Genomic DNA, 19,056 nt, shown 5'->3' with positions numbered 1-19,056 from the left:
AACGTAAACATCCGCTTCATATCCACCTCCATATATTTAACTTGAAAATTCCTGTTGGGAGCGCAGAGGCGTTACAGTTAAGAGCACATCCTTGCCATGCATCATGGTTGTTACCCATGAACATTCAGACGGTGGAACAAAGTAGTGATTGAAATATGAAGTGTGACTTATGGCAGCTGGGTTTAATGATTGAACTGTCCGTCTTCTTCAAATAAAATAAATTGCATGTATTGTCCTCTGTTGATATAACATGCTTTCACTTAAGTAAAGTAATAAAGGGTTTCTCACCACCCTACAGGAAGTTGCCATGACTGAGCCATTCCTGCTTAGGTTAATCAAATCTTGATTGTAATCCAAGCTGTTATTTTACGGATTTAATAATACTGTTATTAGCAACGTTGGTGGTTGGGCAAAAAAGACCACCAAAAATATATTATACAGTATGATCCAAAAGAAGAGTGTTCTTACTTCTTGGAACACTTTGTTAGTGTGTCACAGAAATATCACCATCCTGCCATCTCACTTGTCAAAATAAATTGCCAGGATTCTCTTAAGTGTTTTAGCTTGTTTTTGTTGCTATGGATGAAAATCTGATTTTAAAGCTTTCTTGCCGTGTCATTACCATGAATATAAAGATCCTGTCAGGAGCTAGTTAGCTTAGCTTAGCACAAAGATTGGAGTTGGGGGGGACAGCTAGCATGACTCTGTCCAAAGCTCAATGGACTACATAACATATTATCCCCTTTATCATCACGTGGAACAAGTCAAAATGATGAACTCTCAGTCCCTTCCTTTAGCTGTTTTCAGTCGTTAAGCTAGGCTAGGCTAACCAGCTGTTTCATAAATGGTGTACAGATGAGAGTGGTGTTCATTTTCTTTCTTTTTAATCTCTCGGCACATAGCTAATGTCTACCCAAAATGATTACATTTTCAACATAATTCTGGATCTACTCTCTTAAGAATGCTGTCCAAAGGCTGTTTACGAAGTTCATGTTGGCCAGTTTTTCAACTCACTTTGATCGACACTTTATCTGTGTATTGGTCTTGTGTTTAATTCTTAAGAAAGTCTGAAGTATTGTTCAAAACAACCCGAATGTTTTAAAGTTGGAATTGATGAATTTTCCATAGGACTGGGGAAACCGTAAGAGCTGTGGAGGTAATATTTGTAGGGAAATGATGGAGATGTCAGATGGTCAGTATTGAATAAAAAAGTATGCAAGTGGAATATCAAACTAATATCATCCCTCCACTTTCTGTTGTCCCCTCTCTTGTGCAGGTGGAGGCGGAGGCTGTGAACCGCTCTGTGACGGTGGCCAATCAGACCAACTGCCCTCTCTACATTACCAAGGTGATGAGCAAGAGCGCTGCTGATGTCATCGCCCAGGCCAGGAAGAAGGGTGAGACTCAAAATACACAAATCAAATCCATCATTTCCTGCAATATGTCACCATTTAAATGGGATAGATCAGATTTCAGAAGATACCTACCTTGTTTGTGTTATAGTCGAAAAGAAAGTCACCTAAATATCACATTTGGTATGCTAAATTAAGAAAAGTTCATGTAAGAAAAACGTATAAGATGCATTTTTTTATGTGTATTTTGGTTCCATACCCATCCCGCAGCATGGGTGTCTCAAACAACCATACCTAAAAAGAAAAAAAAATCAAAATAGCCTATTAATGTCTCTTTTCCAAACCTAGAAACCAAAGAGATAAAACAAATCCTCAATCTACCCCACTAACACTCACATAAACACTTAATTTGTGGGTTTCCACTATTCAATCTTAGGTTTTGGACTAGGAACTCCTGAAATAACTTGAATTTAAAGTGTATTCATGCGGTGTATCTGCCAAACAGAGACATCAAAACAGACACTCACACATTTTAGGAGTGTAGTAACTGGTGTTACATTTGGGATTGTTATTGCAGGCACTGTGGTCTACGGAGAGCCAATCACTGCGAGCCTGGGATCAGACGGCTCTCACTACTGGAGCAAGAACTGGGCCAAGGCAGCGGCCTACGTCACCTCCCCCCCCCTGAGCCCCGACCCCACCACACCAGACTATCTCAACTCCCTGCTGTCCTGGTGAGGGAGGATCCAAACAGGGAGAACTATCCTAATGACAAATTGTACTTTGTGTGACAACTTAACTTTCTCTTTCAGTGGTGACCTGCAGGTGACAGGAAGTGCGCACTGTCCCTTTAACACGGCCCAGCGTGCCGTGGGCAAAGACGACTTCAGCTTGATCCCTGAAGGCGTCAATGGTACTGAGGAGAGGATGTCTATCATCTGGGACAAGTGTGTGGTATGTATTTTTATACAATTTTTTAAAATGAAGCCCATAGTAGGGCTGTTTCTAATGCTGTTCAAAAAAATATCTGAAGCTTTTATTGAGGTTTTTGAATCAAGCTTTGAACATTTGCCGTCATATTTTATCATGTCATCACAATTGTTGAACAAAATCCTCAATTTAAATAAAGCTAATCATCCAATCAAATACATTTTTTCAGCTTTCTTTAATTCCTACAAGTCATAATTGCCTCCTTTTTTAAGCAGCAAGCATGAAAGCAGTACATTGATTGACCACACTAAACAATATTGTTTTTGAAAGGCTAAACAACAACAAATATTGGTTCAAGCAGTCTATCTGTTTTTTCAAATGCATGTTGTGAATTTCATTAAATGTTGATTTTTGGACTTTAAAGGGCTCTGGAATTTTAAGAAATGTCTGCATCGTCTGGAACAAATTTCACCCAGCATCTCTGAAATGTAATTCTACAAATGGTATAACAAAAATATTTGTGTTGCCTAATCTTCTTGTAAAAAATATGCAGAAAAATGCAAATACACAACATGCAAAAAAGGAGCAAGAAATATAGATACCATACCATATATGTAACGACAATATCAAACCAATCAAATAGTTCATCTTTTGCAAAATCAAATGATTGGATTTAAAATAACCAGAAAGATGTAGTCATGCTATTTACATTTGCATGTTGTCTAACTCATTAGCATTTCGCCTTTTATTAAATTCTAACAGTAGAGCAATTTGACAACACACATGCACCGGCAGCATGACACAGGCAAGAGGGGAAAACATCGCAACAACCATGCACACAAAAAAATGCATATCCATCATAACACACATAAGCAAATGACTGTAACTGAAGTACTGAGCAAGAATGATTGAATAAACATGTGAAAAAAGTTATGGCACGGAGTAGATCAGATCTGACAGGACTAAATGAAAGTGGGACAGTGGTTCCTATTCTGTTCTCACTCCCAGTTCTGATTGATTCCAGGTGACGGGTAAGATGGACGAGAACCAGTTTGTGTCGGTGACCAGCACCAACGCAGCCAAGATCTTCAACATGTACCCCCGCAAGGGCCGCATCGCCGTGGGCTCAGACGCCGACCTGGTGCTGTGGGACCCCGACGTCACCAAGATCATCTCTGCCAAGACCCACAACTCGGTACCAGCCTCTCTCAGAGTTTCATGACTAATAATATTTACACATGCTGAGGCCACCTGACGTCAAATATTGAAGCCACGTGTGTGTTTGTTATGTGGTTTCTGCCCACAGGGCTTTTTTTTTGATAAATCCAGAGTCAGACATTTTGACATTCTCAAAATAGTGGATTCTTTTAAATGCTTTTCAGGTTACTGGTGTTTTACATTCAGGCAGCAATAGCCCTAAAAATGAGTGAGTAGCTGAAAATAATGCAACTCATTTTGACTTATCCACAAGGTGCAATACATATATGAATACTTTTGATGGAAACGTAACTCCAAAAGTTTAAAAATTACCAAGCAGGTTAGTGATTGTCAATGATATACATCCTTGATTCGTACAAAAACATTTATTTAGTTTCAAAATAAATAAATACTTTTAAAAAATATTTGATTTATTATTAGAATCCAGCTAACATCAGAGCCACTGATTTATTTGTGCACTTTTGGTTGTATCCACGTCTGACCGTTGAACGGGGTGTGGGCCTCACACAGCGTCAAGGGAGTGATGTCATCCTTAAGATCTGCCAGGGAACTTGAACACATCGTTTCTGATTGTTAGCAGGCGGATGTGTGTGTGTGTGTGTGTGTGTGTGTGTGTGTGTGTGTGTGTGTGTGTGTGTGTGTGTGTGTGTGTGTGTGTGTGTGTGTGTGTGTGTGTGTGTGTGTGTGTGTGTGTGTGTGTGTGTGTGTGTGTGTGTGTGTGTGTGTGTGTGTGTGTGTGTGTGTGTGTGTGTGTGTGTGTGTGTGTGTGTGTGTGTGTGTGTGTGTGTGTGTGTGTGTGTGTGTGTGTGTCACAGAGACTATTACTGTGTATGTCCTTGGACTCAGTTTGCTTAAGCCCATGTTCTTTAATTTCTTTTGGTTCCGCTTGGTCAGAAAATCGACCAATGTTCAAGGGAGAAACTGCTCATTTTAAGTGTGTGTGTGTGTGTGTCACAGGATAGCCCAGCCTTCTGGTGATCTCATTTCAGGCTCTCAGACTCCACCAGCTTGCCATGACCTCAGCTCCAGTAGCATTCATACAGCGTCCAAATTCGTCACACAGCAACCTCCCCTCCCTCCCTGTCCACACACAGCCAAACAGCCAAACCCCTCACAGGACCATCTCCTTCCTCTTCCCCCTCTGGTCTGAGAACTGAGGTCTGTTTACCACATCAGGCCTTTTATTTTTGCCTAGCGAATCGCTTTCATCTCTGTTCGAGTTAAATCAGTTAAGCTCCTTTCACAAGTGCTCTGTAATCCATCGACATTCTGCCAATGTTGAACGGTGGCGTGCATCATCTGTGAACACACAGGCTGGAAAGTGCATCAATATTTCTGTGGCAAGTTTCCAGAGGAAGTCTGAGGGAGATTTTTGGATAAAGCTGTGAATGAAAGCGGCAACTTTCCCAGATACAGCCCGATGTTAAATCTTTATGATGATGATGGGAAATCAGCTGGAGATGAATCAGCTTAAAATGTGTTTCTGTGAGGATCTATCTTCATTAGTAGTTTGAAGTAGAAGCAGCTGGGATAAAAATGATTTACCTAAATTCAATAGAAGATTACTTGTAACAGGGTTATTGCCAATACTATTTTCTTACTTTTTTGGATAACTTACAACCTAATACCATATGGCTTTTTGGGTTATTGTTCCAACTTTAGGGGGATACATGTGACATTTCTACTAAACTAATTTTTCCGATTATTCCAGCACCACATGAACCCAGCATCCAGTTATCATTTGGAGACTGAAATCATAAAGGCGTACTTTAGATAACAACAAACCCACACAAACTGAATTTACCCACTTTCATCAAAAACTAATGTCAAGGATAGTGGATTGATTTTGTACTGACCTGTCTTTGTGTATGAAATGTGTTATACTGAGATGTTCACACTTCATTTTCGCACACTCTATCTATGTTTTCCCTTCTCTGCAGACTGTGGAGTACAACATCTTTGAGGGCACGGAGGTGCGCGGCGGGCCTCTGGTGGTGATCAGCCAGGGGAAGATCGTGTTGGAGGAAGGGAACCTCCACACCATCGAAGGCTCGGGACGCTTCGTGGCCCGCAAGCCTTTCCCCGACTACGTCTACAAGAGGATAAAGGCTCGCAGCAGGGTAACATACTAGTTTTCTCTAACATAAACTAGAGTTAGATAGGAGGCAAAACTCCACACCCAGCAATTTCTAAGGATTAATCATTTTTAGGACTTTGGGGGATGAAGCAGCTTTTTAGAGATATTTCTTGTTTATTCTCACTGCCATGAATGTTGTGTCCTTTTTTGCATCCAGCTTGCTGAGCTGAGGGGTGTACCCAGAGGTCTGTATGATGGCCCAGTCTGCGAGGTGTCCGTCACCCCCAAAACCATGACCCCTGCCTCCTCCGCCAAGAATTCGCCGGCCAAGCAGCCCAGCCAGCCCGTCCGTAACCTGCACCAGTCTGGGTTCAGCCTCTCCGGTCAGTTCTGATCAGCTAATTTATTGTGAATGAATGATTTTTTAAATTATTTTTTTCAATCAATCTACCACTTTGATCTACATTTATCCACTGTTATCTTGAATATTCTAAGTTATTTGCTTATAATATAACCCCCCCACCGACAAAAATAGTTTTGGGCTTTTTGCTTTAAACTCTTTAAATACATTGCTAATTACCACAGTTTGCAATTAATGTCTGTTATGTTGGTTCAATTGAAAAGACAAAAGGAAATAACAAACTTCTATTTTGCACTCATCTACCTACAGTCGTAAAATGATTACACTACACAGCCTGATATCCCCAGCATTAGAACAAGTGCACTACTGTACTTTTGAATAGTGCTGCTTATTGGTACCATGAACATCTATGAAGTGAGCTAAGGACACCATTCAGCATCTATTCTTTGCACATGGAAACGTAAAGCATTCCACCACACCAGCATTCAGGAGAGAGAATATTGAACCAAATCCAATCCATCTGAGTCACTGCAAACTATTGGATTCTCTCATGGCATGGTTACATGAAATCCATAAAGAGTTCAGCTAAGGTAAACTCTGCAATCACATTATTGAACTCCAGCTAATTTCCATCACTTTTTTCCCCCTGACCCTGCCTGCTTGGCGGTGCAATTCAGCAATCATACCTTATCAGTACTCAAACACTAGTGTATATTGTAAAATACATGTTGTAATTAAATAAGCGCATTTCAGTTTGAACAATATTTATTCAATTTCCTATTATTTTATCTTTTAATCGACAATGTACCTCTTACGTTCGTTTAAATATTGCACATAAACATCTCCCTTCCTGTGTTCATATAAATATTTTCAATATATTTTGTATTTATTTTCAAATGGAGCAAGTTTCTCGCAGGATAAAAAAAAGTACTGATTTCTGATAGACATTAGTTTAGTTAAACACAGAAGTGCAGAAGTGAATCAATGCATGGAATACATTTCCCCACCACTTATGATATCCCTGATCCTTATTCTATGTCTGACCTAAATCATTTTTCTCTCCTTTTTTTGAGTTAAAAAACAGATGCAAAAAAATATACACACCATGTTTTAAATTCTGTAGGTTTATATTAAACTTTGTTACATGCATACATGCAGGTAAATATTACCTATTAATAAAGGTGTATGGAGAAATTAACCTGGATTCACATGTAAGTAAACCGGTTATGATTGCTCTAAAAGTGATCCTGACAAAAAAATATCACCTGATAAAGCACATTACTACCTTACTTCATAGAATTAAATAAAAACACTTGAGAAGGTTATCCTGGAGAAAAGAAATAACAAAAAAGAGATGCTATTTATTAATTAAAATGCCCCTTAGGGCTTCCGTAGGTTTGACCAAGTCCAGTGAACTAGTTGTGAAATGTATGGAATTCCCCACATTCAATTTTAAAGGTCACCTATTATGCTAAGTCCACTTATGTGTTTTTTTTTATACATAACCATGTGTCCCCTCTGTGTAAAGAGATTCTGAAAGTTTCAGGAAAAAAGATTCTCTCACTTTTTGTCCTGATCCATTTATATAAAAACCTGTCTGAAAATGAGCTGATCAGATTTTGGACACTTTATGATGTCATAACAATTTTTTGGGCTTGTGTAACCATTAGCCAATCACCAACCAAGGTAACCCCCCCCCCCCCCCCCCTGATCTGTTTGGTATTTCGAGCCAAACTCTTCAGAGACATGTTTTGTATATATCTGAGACCTATAATATATCGATGAAAAACAGTATGATAGGAGACCTTTAAACAACCAAGTAAAAACACAACTTTGAATACCCATCTTTCCTCTTGATCTCACAGGCGCTCAGATGGACGACAACATTCCTCGCCGGAACACCCAGCGCACCTTGGCCCCCCCTGGCGGCAGGGCCAACATCACCAGCCTGGGTTAGGGGTCCGCCCTCGGCCACTTAGGAGGAAACAAAGACCGGAGGACGGGTCGGCCGACAGGAGCTGAGGGGTCGAGAAAAATCACGACACCGGGAACCAAACCCTTCCCAGCACCGGTCCATCCGTCAGCCTCCATCTTTCCCCTCCTCCTTTACCACGTACCCTCCTCCCCCTCCCCAAAACCGGATCCTAGAGGACACAGTTAGAAAAAGAAGGAAGAAAAAAAAATTCTGCCTCATATGATGAAAAAATGAAATACTCCTTATTTGAGCACTTTTGACTGCATTATTTTGTTTTTTTATACCGTACTTTTCTCCCTGCCATTGTATTCTTTTAATGTTTTTTTTGTTGTTTATTAGGGGGGTCAAGTGGGACTGAATTAAGAGAAGAGGAACATTTTCATGCAGGATGTCCATTGTGTTTCTTTTCATTTGGGGAGTAGTTTAAATGGAGCATTTGTACAAAGCTAGCTTAGCTTCCCTTTAATAGGTCAAGCTGGATGATTGAAATTGTCTTACAGTTTATTCAGGAGGCAAGAACAGAGTATCTGTGGTTTGTACTGTGTTGCATTTGAATTGCTTCCCTTTCCAGTGCACCGCCATCCATCACACACTGCTGCGATCCATTTCCAATTGATTATTAGCCACGAGGTCGGCCTTGAGGTTAAACAAATATTTGATTTGGGTTATAGACTCTGGCTGCACTGGCTCTCATCTCATGTTTCCCTTTTGCTAAGCTAAATAAGTAAAAAACCATATTCCATATTTGGCAGCTGCCTTAGAGCTTGTGAGTGTTAGGAGAAGGAGCTTGGGCAGGTAGTAAATAGAGCTTTATGCCTCGGTTTTTTTAAGCGTTAGGCCATTGTTAAGTGGGAGAATTGTAGGAAAGATTTAGGGAGGAAAGAGAAAGTTGTACTCGCTGTCACTTCAAACCTTTCCTTGCCTTATTGTCTCTTAATGCCGTCCTATTAGATAACTCTTAGAGGTGCGGGAAAGGTGCCATTCACTGCTACAAATTCCCCAGTTTGTTTCCTGTAATTATAACGGTTTTGATAGACAGCTGTCAGTCAGCCCGTTAACTGTCCCTTCACCAACCAGTGCATTTACATACAGAATGTTTCTCCTCCTCCAAATGTGACTGTTTTATACTCATCCAAATCCCTTTTTCTTTTCTACTCTTTATGTGCCTGAACCCACAGAAGTTGTACTGATAATCCTGGTAAAATAGCCAGGATAAACCGATTCAAGGGTGCCAGAGTTTGTGCTTTCATAGGGCCTATCCTACCGGTAGAGCCCCTGAAAAGTCGAAAAATGCTCGATATCTTGAAATGTTTTAGAGTTTTTAACTTGTTGTCAAACTGCTTTTTAGTGTCATTCTGTAACTAGGTGCCTAAGGGCTGAGCACTATTGATTTATGCTTGAAAGTAGACATGAGCTAATGTACTTTTGTGCAGTGTTAATGTGCGAGGAATGGGACACGCACAGCAGGCTCCTGTAAAGCACTGCTTACTGTTGTGGACTTGATGTTTTATTTTTTACGTGATCTGGTTTTCATTAAGCCAAGCAACTGATTTCCTGTGTTAGTTCTTGTGTCAACGAAGTCTTGGCCTCCAGTCACCTTCTCTCTGCAGGCTTTTTTCCCCCCATGACTCAACACGGAGTGACAGGCTCACAAAGGGATCAGGGGCCTCTTTACAGAATCTCATCTCGGTTTAGGATGACATGCAAGAAACATGTTTCCTAACTACTTATAGGGATTACAAATACAAACCTGAATTGTAGTATTTACTTTCAGAACTATAGCCTACTAAGTTAGGATGGCATACTCTGTCCTACATGTAAATGAACAGCACTGCTGTCTGTATGACAATGAAAGCAGGGAACGGATCAAATATGATGCATGAAAGGCCACTCCAACCAACCTTATGATGACACTTATTTATTAGGAAAACGTGTCTCTTTTTTCCCTCCATGATAGTACGCTAGCTAGCTCTCCCTAGCTAGCTGATGACAGTGATAGAACAAGAGCTAGATAGACAATGCCGATGACAAGGGAGAGCAGTTGATATTGTGGATGATCCGTCTTGAGTACATTTTAATCAAAGATTCAGGCAGAATCCAATGTACAGGTATTATGATTTCTTAAGACAAGATATTAGATCCGAAAAAAGATGGGACATGGCCATGAATTAAGCTTCTCCAGTGTGATAGTAAGATACATTCATATGTTTGAAACTTACTTAAGATAGGACAAGCAGCTAGGATATTTTTCTGTAATGAGGCCCCAGTTACTTTAACTCTATACTACTATCACCGACTTAATTTTAGTCAACAGGGTGGTGAAGAGCTACTTGTCGCTATAGCAGCCCCTAAGAGCTTGCGTTAGCTTTACTGAACCCTGAATCACACACATGCATACATACTGTAGGCTAGATATACACCACGTCTGTCTGCTTTCATACACTTTTTTAACTTTCCCTCTGATCTAACTGGAAACGTATAGAAGACAAAGTCTTTCAGTGTTACGCATGGTGTATATGTATTTAAAGAATCCACAGCAGGGGGAATGAAAGCATTCAAATATGTGAAAAGATAGGAACGGGAAATGGAAACTTAATTTCCACGGCAACTTACTCATCACACAACAAGATGTTAGTCAGTCAGGAGTGGGGAATTTGACCCCGACCAGCGAGTTTCACATTAATCTACACTATTTCTCTCTGCTGCTTTAGGCGGTAGAGTATGTGGGTGGAGATTTAGGAGGCGAAGTCCAGCACACAAATACAATCTGGCAGCAAACGTAGCTCTTGAGAGAGTTATTGCATGCTGCTTGTATTTTTGTATTTTCCGCGTCACTCCTTCCTTTCAGTTAGTCTTTATCCGCCTCCCTGCTTCCCTCCCTTTTTGGCTCTTTTAATGTTTCTGGCTGTTGCCGGGGCGACAGACCCCTCCACTCCTGCAGGGTTCTGTTTTTTTGTTTGTCATGGCAACGCTTGTCAGGTCGGAGGTTGCCATTCGCAACCAGTGCTGACCTGGCGCTATTAGAAACAGCTTTGCGCCCACACACACACACACAGCTTTTTATTATTATTATTCTGTGACAGTTCTGCACCATTTCGACATAATCCTGTAGGCCTACTGAGTTGCTTTGAATCCCCTGCTGCTTAAAAAGGAATCGGTTAGAAATAAAAGCACTACAGACTGTAGACGAAACACACACCACTAAACATCAGTTGCTGTGATGCAGCACCCTTGCCTGGAGAATTGGCTTTTAAAAAATACATCCGTCAACACCGGCACCCACTCCCCGTGTCCCATGCCTCCCCAAACGTACACACACTAAAACACACACTTATACTCCTTTTAACGCTCTGTCGGCTGGAATGCTTTTCTATGCCATATTATGCTAATTGTATACGAGTGATATGTATGTACGCAACGTGCTGCAGGCTGAGAGGAGCTTCCTTTGTTGATGCTGTTGAACACCTTCTTGCCCCCAAACCCCCTCGCCCCCCTCTGTAAGTCGCCCACCCCTTGTGAAAGTGAAACTGTGTGATGGTATTTGTCTTGGTGGCTGTGGGGTTTCTGGGATGCTTGCTCAGTATGGAAAAAGAGTCAAATCCCATGGATGGTGATGTAAAAAACAAAACAAGATGGACAACAAACAATAAAAAAAATGAGAAAAAGGGAATTCAGTCTCTGTTTCTTATGTTTCCGACATAAAAAGCTCCATGTAAAACTCATGAAATATACTTACAAAGTCCATTTCAAGAGTAGGCCTACTAGGGTTCAAGAGTACAGTCCCCAGGCGCTGTACAATATCTGCCCACTAGACTCCTGGATGGGTTAAAAGCTGAGAACACATTTTACTGTGTGTGCTGCTCTGCATGTGCATGTGACCATTAAAGAGGGTTTCATCCCTCCCAATATTATTATTATTATTATTACTACCATAAGCATAATCTGTCACTTTTTAAGATAGTTTTTTTGTTAGGTTTTATAGATCATATAAGGAGAGGCAAAACAATGGAACGACAGTGTTTTTGGCCCCTGGATGTGCTGTTCCCATGTAAACTAGTACGTCTAAATGTAATTTAGTGTAGAATTCAGATGTTTTGGACGATCTATAAACATACAAACACAAAGCTCTCGATCTGAGCTGTACGGAAGCCCTGAGAGGCCAGTGAGAAGCATTTGTCTTCTGGTGATCCATTTTCTAAGTTTGATCTAAACACTTTTATTTCCTTTGTTTATCACTGAAGAATAGGTAAAAAAAAAAAGGTTTGGCCAGATTAACAGAATTTGTTTTCTTACTTGCCTCAGGGTAGAAACAATCATGATAGGAAGAATATGTAGCAGATGAACAGTGCAGCTTGAAGCCTTAGTATTCTTGAAACAATGTTGAATTTACTTTGTGTGAAATCATACTTTTGTACTTTTGTCTTTTGTTTGAAAAATCCTCAATATAGGCAAAGCAAAAGGCCTGCTAACAGTTAGCTGCCACCTCTAACTGCGGCTTGTAGTGTGACCATGGCAACCACATAAACCAGAGAGGGATGACAGCTGATAAAACTGGAATCTGAGTTCTTGATTGATATACCTCCAAACATCAGAAGAGAAACTGTGTGAGAGCAGCATCTACATCTAACCATCTGGTATGATACAACAAACAATGTTTAGGATTCTAGTTCGCAACACACTCATTAATTGCAAAATATTATTATCGTAATGATGAATGCCAGCTGGACAAGACAACCAGGTCCCAACAAGTTGCCAGTTTTAACCACCAGTTTGCAAATGTAGCTTTAAAAACACTGAAACTGGGTGGTAAATCACAGTTTATGACAGCTTACTGCAGTGAGTGAATCAGTACCAGGAGGAAGCATTCAGTGTTTGTACACTAGAGGGCAGTAATGCCATCTTGTTCACTCACCACTTCCTGCTTTTTCTGCCACTGTCTGGAGGAGGGATTTCCTTTTCATACTTCTAATGAATGAAAAATGCCATCAGTTGTTAGATGACACATCTTCTGCTGCACTTACAATTACAGTAATACTCATGTTGGATCAATGCCAAATTTGCCTGAGTTAAAGTGTGGGATAAGTGGTTAGCAACTATTAACCTGCCAGGCCTGCTCCCATGAGCGTTAAAGTCAAAATCCCCCGCTAGGTTCCTGCTCTGTCATGAATTGAAACACTTCCCAACCTTAAAGGATTATTGTACTTCAGAGGCTCTTTCATGGGCCTTCCTCAGAGGAGAGTTAGACAATATATACACTGGATGAATGGACTGTTTGAGATTCAAATGAAAAGTATAATTTATGTTTTCTCTTTCGGCTTCTCTTTTTTCTTTTTGGGTTTTATCCTGTCTTGCAGTGTTCAAAGGAAAGTGGTTAAAGGCCAAAGTCTTGTTCCAATGGTGAGTACTCACTGTAGAGGCCAGGGTTCGAATCCGGCCTGCAGCCAAAATAAAAAAACAAAAATCGTTCTCAAGTTCACATGTAATTTCCTTTGGAGAGATCAGCATCATTTGTCATCCATACAATGATTAAATATGCTTTATTTTGTTGTTAATCATGTGTTTTTGTGACACATACTATGTGTATTACCATAGACTGTGTATTACCTATTGCCAAAGGAGCTCAGTGTCGCACACAGCCCTCTAGTGGCTGTTTATGTCACATTGACACAGTAGGATCCATTGCAAAGCTTTTTTCCATATTCACTTTTTCCATCATCTCACCTTCATGTCAATAGCCTCCACCCATCCATTTTATATTCCCACTTCTCCACATTCAACGTTTCTATCATCCCAAGGCAACTATTCATTATCACATGGACGGCTTTAAGTCAGATTCAGCTGTGGCTACACATGTGAAGCGTAAAGCGTCTTTCTATCCTCCCTCCCAAATGTAAAGCGTCTTTGGGTTCAAGAAAAGCGCTATAGAATGAAAATGTATTATTATTATTATTATTACATGTTTGACTTCAGGAAGATATAAGGGCCTCAACTGGCTTCAATTTTTAAGGTCTAAACCAGATAGACTAACAGAGGACTAACTGTTCGGATACACATGCAAAAACATTGCTTTAAAGTAACAAATTACATGAAACAGAGTTACGTAATTAAATCAAAAATACATGTAACTCATCAATTACAGTTACCAAGAAAAACTATGTAAAACTTACAGTTACTAATCTAAATGCCAGTGATTAAAAAAGATTAACATCCTAATATAAAATGTATTTTGTTACTCTGTTTCCAATTACAGAAGTTACAACCCCAACAATGAAAGCGGGAGACTGCACGCAACAACAAAGAACAGGAAATAACATTGTTTTAAGGTTCGGTGCAGAAAACGCAAAAATGTTCATAACTCTAACAAATAAAAAAAGAAGGATCAAAAACATACTGAACTGAACAGCAGGACATAAAAATCAACGCTATTAATAAGGAGATTAAGAGGATGCTGAACTGTAAGGACGGGTTAAACGCTCTTAAATTAAATGTGTCCTTACAGTACAGAAGCTAATTTTGTCAAAAAAAATAAACAAACTGTGAAGTCAATTACTGCGCTTTGACTTTGCGGGGCACTGTGGGTCAAACAAACCTCTTTGCGGTGTTAGTGCTCCTAATTAGTTTGGGATTTTCTGATTTTGAATACATTGAGGAATCAAAGTCAAAGTTAAGCTTTTAAATACCTGATAACAGAGTTAGAGTTTCTGCACTTCAATCTAAGCCTCCCACACTCTCCTTAACGTTATCAGTCTGTTGGCCCTGATCCTGTTTAAATTGCGTATAGTTTATGCCTCTTCTGCGATGTCTTTGTTCTGCTAACTGAGGAATGAAAGATGCATTCAGATTTAATACTTTTGCACAATTGCAAGGTCGACTCAAACTTTATTCCCAAATTGTGAAAAAACATACCGTCAACACTGTGTTTATTTAACCGTAACACTTACAAGCGTCCTGATTTTGTGTGCACCTTCAGACTACATGTGAACACTGACCGGAAGAGTGCACTGACCTTTTCAAGCTGAGTAGCCTATGGCTTTTTAAAAAAACAGTTCAAACAAGACTTGTGCTTGTTGCTGCCAGAAGACAAATTGTAGCTATAGTACACACCAGAGCATACATTTTTTCAAACTTCCATTGAAAAAGTATTTTTATGTTATTTAATGGAAATGCAATCTAAAAGCTGTTTATGCATTTTCCAGAAAAGTTGTTTTTGTGTTCAGTCACTGTATGGCACTGACCCTGGACCTGCAGATACAACTTCTGCTTCACTAACAATGCAACAGCTGCAGGATGTGTTCTTTTTTAAAAGATCTGCAAGGACCTTCCCACCCACACAGGTCATTCACCTATTGTGCCTGATGAGACCCCCCCCCCTCAGGTCTGGAAAAGCTAGGAGTACTTTGAGTTTAGAATAACAAAACTCTGCAAGATGCACATAATCTGTCTCTCAGGGACAATTAGTGAAAACCCCTATGTAGCATTCCTTGAGTAAATTATTATGTTATTTATTTGATTTAACCGGCTTCAGCGAGGTGTCTTTTTGTTGTTGTTGTTCTGGGGGATGTGGACTCGTCTGGCAGAGGTCCGGCGGTTTTCGAAGTACTCTTCCAGTTATCTTTGGTGACTTCACTGTAAATGTCCACTTGACATTACATCAGTTGTTTACTGTGTCTCAGTTTGCTTACTTCTGTTTTTCTGAGTGCACCTATAGGTCAAAAAGTCGAGTGTTGAAAGCAGGACACTTCTCACACTCAGACACGGCCATCTTGGCTACGTTAAAGGAGTTTCTGCGCTGAACTCAGCACTCAAAGAATACAAGTTATACAAAAGGGATTTTAGCTATTACATATAGTACTAGGGTGGAAAAAAAAACATCTTGAATTTGTTCAGGTTAATAGAGATGTCTGTAGTGATTTGGTACCGCAAACGATAACGTTGCTAGCTAGCTAGTTAGCTAACCGCAACAATCATCAATTCTGTTGAGGGCTCAGCAGTTGTGGGGCGATTTGAGACAATGCTATACAGTTCAAATTCACACACTGTGCAGTTGTTCACAGTATACAACATGACAATGTACTAAAGGAAGTAGTTGATTAAATAGTATTGATGAATGCTATTGCAATCAGTATCCATGGCTGGGACGCCTTTCAACTCTTATTGCTGCCCAAGGTGGAAGGGCATTATAGGACTGATAATGTTTCAGGAAAAGAGAAATGTTGTCCTTTTACTATTCTAACTGCTGTCCAATCCATCCAACTGAGTATATAATTGGGAGACAGTTCAAAAGAAATATGACTTGGACCCAAACTTTCAGAAGCACTTTCAATGATAAATCAGGAACCATAAAATAGACTACTCTGTTCAATTGAACTTCTGCTATTAAAAAAGAAACTGTCACCTCCAAACGACACAGACAGTAAACAACATAGTGTGGAATTCTGGCGTAAACTTTAAAAATTAATACCATGAAATGCCTTTGCAAAAATGCTACTTACTTTTAGCACATTTGCACAGACATCACTGCAGATACTTGCAATATGAATAATTTTTGCACATGACATTCATTAACCAGGAGTTGAAGGATTTGGTGCGGTTACTTTCTTACATTTCTTACGAGTTACTGTTGGGAACATTTCTGAGAGTATCAATAAAATGTAGAACTTATGCTCAGTCCCAAACTCGAGAAAAGATTGTCGGAAGTTTTGTGGAAGTCTTTCAGCTTGATGCACAACTCATTGCAAATAATGAGGCTCCTTTGACTTCCCGACACAGCTTGATTCTTGTCATCTCGCTGCTCTACATTGTTATTAATCATGATCGCCGTTTCGTAATGAAACATCACTTTGCTAAATTAAACTGCACACGCTTGTCTTTCCAGTAATGGCCGCCTGAGGCCATTTATCATAGCACTGTTTGCCTTAATATGACAGCTGCTGCAGCACTGTTTGACTCTTGTGCTGCTTTTTTGAAAATGAGAGTGGAATTTCCCATATATTATTTATGGGAAATCAGATGCATTCATTCCCATAAATAATATATGGAAATATGCTAATTTCAGGTTCATATTGGCATGTTGTGCTTTTTACTCTTGCATGTTTACATGTTTTAATGTTCAAAATGGTCCTCTTACCTGTGCTGCTGCTCACCTCTGTCTGAACCGGAACCCAGCCTTCTTTGATTGGTGAACTGGCTGGCTCTCTTGTGATTGGTACATTTCCTAAAGATGTCCACACGCTTAGCCTGACATGTACAATGTTTTGGAGTGCTATCCAAGAGAAGCATCCCAGATAGCAGGCGGATGTGGCCCACTTCAGTCAATGATGCGGCACTGCTCGCCTTCTTCTGGCACGGACCAAATGGATGTGTGCATAAAGTGGCCCACGTGTAAAATAGCAAATATGGCCCACATATCCCAAAGCAAATGTGGGCCTTTTTTGGCATAGATGCAGTGCTCCTGCAATGTGTATCTGGATGTCACCCTAAAGTGGCCCATATGGGAAATGGTGAATATGGCCCAAATATCACGAAACAACTGTGGGCCACCTTTGGCAAAGATGTGGCAGAATGGACAAAGGCTAATCTGGGTGTAAACCAAAAGTGGCCGATATATGATGAAGCAAATGTGGCCCAGTTATCTTAAAACATATCTGGGCCAGTTTAGGCAAAGATGCAGCACAGTAATCCGGATGTGAATCTAAAGTGGCCTACATATGACATGGCAAATATGGCCCAAATACGTGACAAGAAATGTTGACCACTTTTGGCAAATGCAAGGCACAGTCAGCACGGGCTAATCAGAGTGTGAGCCTAAAGTGGCCCAAATTTTACCTGAAAAATATGGCCCAAATATTAAAAACACACACGTGGGCCACTTGTGGTAAGGATGCAGCACAATTGGTATCGGCAAATCTTGATATGAGCCTGAAGTGGCCCACAACTGATGCAGCAAATTTGGCCCGGTTATCTTAAGACATATCTGGGCCACTTTTGGTAAACATACGGCACAGTCAGCACTGGCTAATCTGGATGTGAACAGTATTGGGCCACTTTTGGCGAGGATGCAACACTTTTGGCACAGGCTAATCTAGATGTGAGCCTGAAAAGGCCTACATGGGTGTTATATCACTAAGTTATGGAAGTAAACAAAGGACTACAAGGAGGTGTTTCAGGCAGGTGTGTGGGAGAGATACTCCCTGTGGCGTGAACTTTGTTCAGCCTTTGGAGACCATTCACATGCACCTTTATATAAAGCACTACATTAGAGGGAAAGCCTCTTAACCAGAGATATCTGGTTCTTACAGGACAGTGACAAAACTACAAAAATATAATGCATTGCTGTAGATTAAACTTCCACATACATAAAGAAGTTACAATTAAAGTAGTAGTAACATGCAACATACACATTGATGCAGCTGTAATGAACCTCATAGTAAAAGATTGACGGGTAGCATTTTAAATGGAAAATCAATGTTTTTTTATTATGAATGCTTGATTTACCTGTAGTTTTTTTTTTTTTTTTTACAAGTCTTTTTATTTCATTATAGTGTACAATAATCGATGCCATTTCATATATTGTAATATCACAGTACACTCACTACACTGCCCCCTCCCTCCCACCACCCGCACATGGCCACACTGACGAAACCAAAAACATTTAAAAAAAAAAAAAAAAAAAGTTTATCAATATAACTTAATCAACAGAGCCATGAAAAATAAATAGAAAACGGAAAAAAAAAAAAAACGTACCTGTAGTTGAGTGTTTTCAGAGAGTAGTGTTTGTATTTTCATATAAATTAGTCATCTGAATACCAGTGTCCCTGTAGCCATAACATTGTGTTATGCACCATTAGCTTTCAAGGAGAAAGGCAGTGTCTGCTGTGAATTTGAACAAAACTGAAAAAATTATAGAATATGTAAGTGGGTTTGACATTCAAACATGAGAAAGCTGTCCCTGGAGATGCAAATACGTTTTATGTTCGTTCTCTCAGACGGAGATAATGTGTGGATAATGTTTTTTTAAGCCATAGCGGTAAATGTCATTGTATTTACTTATATATTACATTCATTGCATTCAGTCATGCCCCTCTAGTGAAAAGTCAACACATCGCCTTCAGCTACTTGTTGCCTAACGCGGCGTAACATCGAG

The 19,056-nt window shown here is 40.0% G+C and overlaps 1 protein-coding gene across 2 annotated transcripts in view; it reads left to right on the top strand.

Annotated features, from left to right (window-relative positions):
- Positions 1-11,583, top strand: part of dpysl2b (dihydropyrimidinase like 2b) — a 31,815-nt gene extending 20,232 nt beyond the window's left edge. For both annotated transcript variants that reach the window (XM_079658002.1, XM_079658003.1), the window contains exons 8-14: positions 1,277-1,397; positions 1,930-2,086; positions 2,165-2,306; positions 3,307-3,477; positions 5,441-5,620; positions 5,795-5,960; positions 7,804-11,583. In XM_079658002.1, coding sequence (XP_079514128.1) covers positions 1,277-1,397; positions 1,930-2,086; positions 2,165-2,306; positions 3,307-3,477; positions 5,441-5,620; positions 5,795-5,960; positions 7,804-7,895 — 1,029 coding nt within the window. In that variant the 3' untranslated portion in view covers positions 7,896-11,583. The remainder of the gene's footprint in view (positions 1-1,276; positions 1,398-1,929; positions 2,087-2,164; positions 2,307-3,306; positions 3,478-5,440; positions 5,621-5,794; positions 5,961-7,803) is intronic.
- The last annotated feature ends 7,473 nt before the right edge of the window (positions 11,584-19,056 follow it).

This window comes from Notothenia rossii (genome assembly GCF_949606895.1).
Source record: "Notothenia rossii genome assembly, chromosome: 11".
Taxonomy (NCBI): Eukaryota; Metazoa; Chordata; class Actinopteri; order Perciformes; family Nototheniidae; genus Notothenia; species Notothenia rossii.
The sequence above is the reverse complement of the archived record's forward strand: the minus strand, read 5'-3'. Positions and strand labels throughout refer to the sequence as shown.